An 8,447-nucleotide genomic window follows, 5' to 3' on the forward strand; every position below is an offset into this window, starting at 1 on the left:
TTTTTTTTTTTTGTTGTTTTTGGACGTGACTGTAAAACCCACCATCGCAGTATTCATTCTGAATAATCATGTGATCATCCTCGGCCCATGCTGAATAATAGCGAACGACGTGTGGGTGATGCCCAAGAACAGCATGTGCATACACTTCCTTTAGAGCCAGCTGCCTGAGAGAGGAACACACAGTCATGATCCAAAAAATAATTAAATAAATAAATAAAGTGTGGACTGATCGKTTTCCGCTGGAGATCGTCACAGCTCTGACTCACTCATTGGCAGAGCCTGCCAGGGGTCGTCGGGAGCGCTTTATGGCGTACAGGCAACCGTCCAGCCGATTCACACACTTATAGACCGCCCCGAACTCGCCCACGCCGATGCACTCCACCTCCAGGAACTCGCTCTCGTAGCGCGACAGCATGAAGGCTTGGACAGCTCGCCTCTGCCAGATGAACAGACGCAGGGCAACGGTGAAAACTAAAAATACTTCTCAAGGGAGGGGCACACGTCACAGGAATACATCGAGAAAACCCGGGGTTTCTTTGATGCCTGACCAAATATGGTGATGCTTCCTCAAAAAAAAAAAAAAAACATTTGACAGCAGCTGTTTTTTTGTATGGTTGGAGATTCCTCAGAGAAATCCCAGCAGTTAAAGTGACAGCATGTAATTTTGAACAAAACAAGAGGAGGAGGCTGATGAAGATGACAAAGCCTGATGATGAAATCCGAGCATGACACGCATCACTACCACGGAGAAACTGTTGTACCTTTGGTGGGAGAAAGGCTTCGTCATCCTCTTCAGAAGACGTGAGGCTGTGTTTAAGTCTGAAAGAAAAAAAAAGCCTTGATATTTTATATAAAACTGCAGAAACCTAAAATATAAGCAGCAACACAATCAGTGACAAACCAAGAAATAATATTTCACCACAATCTTTGTGTTACCTGGGCATATGCAGAGTTGTAAAGTAACTAAGTACAAATACTTTGTTACTGTTTTAAGTAGAATTTTTGGGTATCTGTACTTTACTTGAGTAATTATTTTTCAGACTACTTTTTACTTTTACTTCTTACATTTTCACACAATAATCTGTAATTTCTACTCCTTACATTTTTAAAAAAGGCAAGAAAGTCATTATTTTTATTTCATTTTTGCTTGTTTTCATTCCAGCTTGTTGTTACAAGTAATAAATTCTATTCATTTTACATTGTGCCTCCTAGATAATGAATTTAATTGTGGGTGAATGAGAAGTATAAATATATAAAGTTCTGATACTGTAGTAGTTTGTACACAAACAAATCATCTCCAGCAGGACATAATCATTAAACTAAAAGGACTGTACTTAAGAAGTATTTGTATTTCATGAACTATATCACTGCATTTGGCTGCAGTCCTCAGATAAATATTCATTTTGGGGAAAAGTTTTGGGCACCCTTGATGTAAACTGAAACAGCTGGACTAGTGCATCCTAAATTTAACATAAATTACTTATTTTAATACAATATAGTCATTTATGCATTTTTGGGAGGTCACCTTGTAATAATTTTTTAATTTTACTTTTAATACTTAAGTACAAAGTACAAAAAATATCACATACTTTAAGACTTTTACTCAAATAATATTCCTAAAGGAAACTTTAACTTTTACCAAAGTGATTCTTTGGTAAGATACTTGTACTTTTACTCAAGTATCACTTTGTGGTACAAACACTGGGCAGGTGATGATGACATGGATCAATGTTTTTGTTTTACCTTGATGTAATTAAATCATTTAAGTTAATATTTCAGTGTGGAYTGATGTTACATTCCCAATATATTTTTTTAAAAACATTACCTGAGTCCGTAATCTTCATCGTCGTCACTCCTGCTGTTTTGCCTCCACAGCAGCTCGCTTTTTCTGCGGACCGTGTCCGGAGTGAACGGATTCACGTTGACGAAAGGAGCCTGAATGAAGTTTGCAGCAGCTGAGGCAAAACGCACAGTCCTCTGGTGATGACCTATCTTTACGTTGGAGTAAAGCTGGGACGATTTTGACAACAAACTCTACGAACAGAAAACTCARTTTTTTTAAAGAATCCAAGTGAATTGTAAAGGAGCTCACAAATGATCAGTCACAGTGGATCACCTTGGGTGTGCTGGGCGAATCACACAGCCGCAGCTTCTTCCAGGAAGCATAAGGGATGGGGCTGGTGCACTGCAAAGGCGAAGCGCTGCTCCTGCTGCGGTGGCGCTGCCCTTTGGGGGTCCCGCAGACCAAGCCGGGACGACACGTTCTGGGACTGCAGAGAACGACGTAGTCACCCGAGGTGGTGTCACTGCTGTTTCCGTCCTCTCCACAGCTGGAGAAATCCAGCCGCTGGTTGATCCCATCCATCGCCATCTCCACGCCTGCTGAGGCCTGAACGCTGGGATGGGTTTCCTTCATAATGTTAAGACCTGGCAACACAAACACTTCATGATGAACTTTATTAGATGTGTGTCACATCATCTGGATTTTTGTGTTTGTGAACATCATCTGTAAACTTATTTTGGAGTTCTCTAAGGAGTGGCAGCCATCTTGCATGAGGCTGACTCCAGAGGTTGATCAGCTGTAGATTATTAGTGTTTCATTAAAATACGTCCCCTGGTTCATGAGTTATTTTGCTAACACACATATTTAGACAAAACGTGACCGACTTTTCTTTAAAACTGAATGTTTACTCACGAACGAGTCCCCTTTCGCGCGTCACCACCTCAAACACGTTCGCATCTCGCGCCACGAAGGTTAAAGACTTCCTGTTTAAATCAATTACTCCCCTGGGGTCAGGGCATCCAGCTTCCTGATTGGTTGGCTGGATCTTTGAAGTAACTAATTAGGTAAATAATTTAAAATATGATTTCTGGGGGAAAACAATATAAATTACTCATGTAATGGACATATAATTATTATTTTTTAACTAAATGCTTTTATAAGATTTGTGTTTTTATAAGAGAAATTAGGTCATTTTATGAAATGATGTAGACACGTGGGCGGAAGTCAGCGACGTCATCACAACAGAGAGACGAGGAGGAAAAACAGCCCATCCGTGGATGTGACACGCTCACAGATCCGTGGAAAACACCCCCGCCAGCAGCAGAGGACCATGATCCGGGTCCAGCAGCGTCTTTAACGCGCTTCAGACGAACCGTGCGCGGGGAGCCCTTCTTGCCTTGTTTCCTCCCCTCCACCTGTCCGCCCGTCCGTCCTCCGGCACCGACCCACCATGGTAGAGCAGTCGGATCGAGCCCCGCTGCTGGACTGGGAGGAGATCCCGCCGCCCGACCCGAATCACCAGGCGGCCCAGCCACCACCACCACCACCACCACCACCACCGCCGGAGGAAGGAAGCACCGAGGCGGAGAAAACTTCCCACCCAGCCGGAAGGCGTCTACCGCCGCCGGCCGCCGCCGTCTCCACCGCCGTCACCTACAGCCCGTCTCGGAACGTAACAGCTGTTGTTGTCAGCCGGGACAGAAGCCTTCAGCCCGCCGAGCTAACCGGGTTCGGGTGGGATCGCCCCGAGTTTTTTGGTACGGATCGGAACCTGCCCTACCCCTGCGTCACAACCAGGGATCAGTGGGATGAAAAGGATCAGATTGTGGCTGTGTTTGTCGTGACTTTCGATACGAGATCAGGTAAGAAAAACGGAATCTGTTCATTTTATTTAGCTGAAAATCATCACCATGTCTTATGGGTTCCTCCTCAGTTCATTATGAAATAATTTATTTCCCTTTTAGAGCTGGAAACACCTCTCTGACAGGAGCTTCAGTGTTTTTATTAAGCAAATCATGCCAGACACCTCTCATCTGTGTGGGGCATATAGACATGCGTTAAAATGAATATGGGGATACCCCAGGGTTCTATCTTGGGCCCAGACCTATTCTCCCAATCTTCCACTCTTGAATAATTTTAAAAATCAGCTGAAGTTGTTTTCATTCTAACAAACTGTAGGTTAGATAATTTTCTTTTATGCATTAAAACAAAAGAAAAAGCTATACAATGAAAAACAAAGCGCAAATCATAAATAAAATGAAACGCAGAGAGTTTTTTTTTCATACCATTTGCCCCTTTTCTTCCCCACAAAATAAATTCATGCAATAATAATACACACATTTTACACTCAAGCTCTGGAATAAAACTAAAAGCATCAGACCCTTCCCATCTTGTTAGAACAACATTTGATGGTGATACATGTAGTGTCATRTTTTTTTCAATAAACTGTCTTTTAAGCATTTAAATTGTTCTGAACATTTCAATATCAAGATTATTCCATAAACTTATTTTTTGAATTGAAGTACATTGATCCTTCAAACTAGTTTTATTATCTGATCTCACATTGTTTACATCTATATACTGTTTTTGTTGTATTTTATTTACAATTCTGCAAAACATTGAACCTTATATAGTCATAAAAACAATTCAAATCAATAGTTAAACATTATGACAGTTCCTCGGGTTAATATTTTCTCACAGTAGATGAGTCAGGCCTTTTCTTGACCTTTCACAGCTGTATTAGATTTGAGGAAATGGCCAGGATGAAAGTAGAGGAACTTCATTTTTTTTAAAAAAAACATTGTGTGTGTGTTTGTGTGTGAATCACAGGAAATATAATAGAATGGTGTCTGCCTCATGACATCAACCTCGACGGAGTTGAATTCAAGTCGATGGCCAGCGGCTCCCATCGGATCACCAGTGACTTTATGTAGGTGATCCTCTGACACCGACTCCAAAAAAAAGCTATCCAATTTTATAGATACTGAGCTAAACTTTGGTGTATTTTCAGCATTCACTGCACATCCTAACACATATATGTTGCATGAGATCACACATAACAGCATTACAAGCTTTGACTAAAAACAGCGACAATCTCAGCATTACGATCTTAGTTTAAAATTTGGACAGGAATGTTTGATCTTAAACTTTTGCTGCCTTTCCTGTGGTTAGATATTTCCGTAAAGGCAATTACTTCGGGCTGGCCTGTTTTGCCAACATGCCCGTTGAGAGCGAGCTGGAGCGAGGAGCGAGGATGAAGTCTGTGGGAATTCTGTCTCCGTCCTACACTCTGCTTTATCGCTACATGCACTTCCTGGAGAACCAAGTCAGGTAAGGCCTGCTGGGAAGGGATGTTCTTTTATGTGTGTGTTTTTTTACTGTTGGCATTCCTTATTTATCTCGTCTCAGTTTTTTTTTTTTTTTTTTTTGCATGTGCCAACCTCCGATGCGTGTTTTTTGTCTCTGATGTTCTCATCAATTAAACATGAGCCCTGTATCCCAGTTAGCTGCAGTTTTTGTCACAAGAACCCATTGAGGTGCTGTTTTTCTACGGTGTCTGAACACAAAGCTGGAGAAACTTTGACAGCAGCTTTTCTCCTCTTTTCGAAAACACTGCTCCTCTTATTCACTCCTTTTAAAACGACCCGACTCTCGCTGATTGTGTATAAATATATAAAAGCCACACTTTTAGGATAACAAACTCTGGTGAATCTGCCTAAATCTCAAGAGGGCGGTTGTCCAAGGTTAAAGTTTACGAGCGGCTTTCTGTGCAATAAGCAGCAAACAGAAAGAAAATCAGTATTAATAACACAATACTCCTCAGATTTTATCTTACTAAAATAAAACGATTTATGAATAAACTAACGCTAACAAACTGTGATGCAAAACAACCAATATGACATGTTAAACAAGCCAAACTGGATGGCATAAAGCTCAAATTATGCAAAACGACTTGCATTTTAATTTATCCAGCACCTGCCCATCATGTTGCTTTTCCACAAAGTCTCTTTTAGTTTCGGCAGTTTAGGTGAAACTCATTTAGTCACTGCATGCACAGAATGGGCCTCATGCAAGAACCGTTCGTACGCACAGATTTGTTCTTAAATTGTGCGTACGAGTGATTTAAGAGAATGTGATGCATTCACCAATGTTTTCGTATTCTAAGATTTTTTACAGATACGAACAAAATTCACGAGTGGTCCAGACCTGTCGTATATTTTACGAGCAGTCAGTCTGCTGTTATCCAGATGGGTTTTCTTCATTAAAAACTTTATATTTCATTAGTTTGAAGATATTTTGAGTTGAAAATAAATTACACTCCATAATTATGTTGACAATAGGCTATTTTGCTTGAATTAGAGTTATAATTTTAAATGTAATAWTTTAGACTAAMAATATAAATTGTCCGTYCGTCCGTTTTCTGMCGCTTATCCAGGATCGGGTCCTGGGGGCAGCAGGAGACCCCGCTCTCCCCAGCGACAACTTCCAGCTCGTCCTGGGGGACTCCGAGACGTTCCCAGACCAGAGAGGATACATAATCCYTCCAGCGAGTCCTGGATTTTCTCCAAAGTGCCAGACTTATTTTGAAATCACTTTAAAATGCTTATTTCAGAACCGCAACTGAGACCACCTGCGACCGCGCGCGTGCGTGGGGGTGGGGGGTGGGGTACAGTGCGCAGCGCTGTGTCTTCTGAATAAATGAAAATGATTTAACACAGTTGTTTATACTTTTAGCAGCTCCTTTAATTCCACAGCTGACCTGCTAAAAATGACAGATTTTCTTTTCTGGATCTCTGACAGACGGACTTCAATCTGAACTTGTAAAGTTTTTCTTTTTAGTTTTCACTGTCATTTTCATGAACGAACACTTCCTTGTATCTGAGGCAGGAAACATAGCCTTATATGGTGTTTTTGGGGTGGTAATTATGCTAATCTCCTCGCGTGCACGAGCAGCTGGATACAAACAGGTGGAATTTACGCAGCTCATTTACACACTTTTCCTGAAGATAGAAGAGTTTGTTGAATCTGACGTGACATGTTCGTACGAACCCTTCGTACGAACAAAAGTAAGAGAAATTTAGGAAAAGAATACGAACATGTTCTTGCACGAGGCCCATTGTTTTCACATCAAATAGAAATCAGGTCAGTCATGTCAGATGCAAGATTTGGTGCTTAAAGGTTGACGCGAGCTGTGAGCAGAGCGCTTCTCTACAGAATAATAATTGAGAGAAGTGATAAAAATGCATAAATTGAATAAAAGGCACTCATCATTAAAGCGAGTTTAACCTGCGTCATCAATCATAGCAGACGTGAATGAGTCACACCTGATTGTGTTTTGATCTCCTGATTGGTTTTAGACATCAGCTGCAGAATCCAGGCCAGTATTCTCCTCTAGAGGCCTTTTACGAGGACAAGAAGGCCGTTCTCCCCCCAACGGGCAACGGTTTGGTCACGTCGTGCCCGATGTGGAGCGTTGCTTCTATAAACCGCTGCATGCACCCAGAAATGAAGGTGTGAAAACCACCAGAACACGTGCACTCTCACGTCACCGAACACGTGAGCTTCACACAACCTTCTCCCCCCCGCAGATCACCCACCCGGCYGGCTGCATGTCTCAGTTCATCCAGTTCTTCGGGGAGCAGATCATGGTGCTGTGGAAGTTTGTGCTGCTCCGGAAGCGTCTCCTCATCTTCTCTCCTCCACCTGTGGGTGTGGTCTGCTACAGGGGTGAGCGCAGTCTCATCTTGAAACGTATTCAAATCTGTGAAGATGTTTTKTAAATCGTTTTGCTTCGGCCCATCAGTGTATTGCTGTTGCTCCCTGGCTAACGTTTCCATCCCTGGAATTGGAGTTTCTGTGCCCGAACTACGGCCTTTTTTCTACATCAACATCGCCGACATCACTGCCCTGGAAACGGAGCTGTCATATGTAGCCTGTAAGAGATTTTGCTCCACTGTCTTTGGTTAGCTGGCTTCCCTGGCAGAAATGATTATTTATACATATATCAATGTGTTGTCCGTGTGTTTCAAGGCACCACAGAGAAAATCTTTGAGGACAAGAAGGAGCTGTACGACGTCTACATCGACAACCAGAATGTGAAGACGCACAGAAGCCATCTGCAGCAGCTGCTCAGACTGAACGCAGCAGATAAGGAGAAGTACAGGAAACTGAGTGAACAGAGGTATTTTAATATTTTATCCACCACTTCCTCAAATTCTAATCTAATATTGAACATTTTTTGATTAATACTAGGTATACTAGGCACACTATTTACTATGTATTGTCACGCCCTGGATATGATGTCATAATAAACAAGGAAGTTCCTTGAAAGCAGTTTTACTTTCCTGAGATGTAAAACATTTATATGTTTCTACTGCCAGAGTGAAATTATTACAATCGATCACAAAGTATAAAATATAAAGACTGTATTTAAAACTCAGTAAATCAAACACAAAATATGCAGCACTAGTTTTATTATTTTCGTTCAGCTTGAAAATATTTATAGTTAAGTTACGTGCTTTAACAAAGCCTGTCTGGTGACATAGGATAAAACTAAATTATCTCGTGGCAGAAGAAGTTGGAGTTACATTACGTTCAGAAAGAGTAAAAAAACAATGTAAATTTAAGAACTGTAAAATAAAAACGTTGTGCTAATATATATATA

The 8,447-nt window shown here is 41.4% G+C and overlaps 2 protein-coding genes across 2 annotated transcripts in view; one reads left to right on the forward strand and one right to left on the reverse strand.

Moving 5' to 3' along the window:
* The window catches only part of wee2 (WEE2 oocyte meiosis inhibiting kinase), a gene marked incomplete in the record, with an annotated part of 6,428 nt that extends 3,612 nt beyond the window's left edge, over positions 1–2,816 (reverse strand). Inside the window, 6 exon segments of the mRNA XM_014034520.1 lie at positions 39–164; positions 267–436; positions 762–819; positions 1,826–2,034; positions 2,117–2,427; positions 2,696–2,816. Of these exon segments, the coding sequence (XP_013889974.1) occupies positions 39–164; positions 267–436; positions 762–819; positions 1,826–2,034; positions 2,117–2,416 (863 nt within the window).
* Positions 2,817–3,207: 391 nt separating this feature from the next.
* dennd11 (DENN domain containing 11) overlaps positions 3,208–8,447 on the forward strand; it is a 9,446-nt gene continuing 4,206 nt past the window's right edge. Inside the window, exons 1-7 of the mRNA XM_014034531.1 lie at positions 3,208–3,645; positions 4,613–4,712; positions 4,955–5,113; positions 7,141–7,294; positions 7,372–7,510; positions 7,587–7,718; positions 7,814–7,964. Coding sequence (XP_013889985.1) covers positions 3,234–3,645; positions 4,613–4,712; positions 4,955–5,113; positions 7,141–7,294; positions 7,372–7,510; positions 7,587–7,718; positions 7,814–7,964 — 1,247 coding nt within the window. The 5' untranslated portion in view covers positions 3,208–3,233. The remainder of the gene's footprint in view (positions 3,646–4,612; positions 4,713–4,954; positions 5,114–7,140; positions 7,295–7,371; positions 7,511–7,586; positions 7,719–7,813; positions 7,965–8,447) is intronic.

This window comes from Austrofundulus limnaeus, unplaced genomic scaffold (genome assembly GCF_001266775.1).
Source record: "Austrofundulus limnaeus strain Quisiro unplaced genomic scaffold, Austrofundulus_limnaeus-1.0 Scaffold7, whole genome shotgun sequence".
Lineage (NCBI taxonomy): Eukaryota > Metazoa > Chordata > Actinopteri > Cyprinodontiformes > Rivulidae > Austrofundulus > Austrofundulus limnaeus.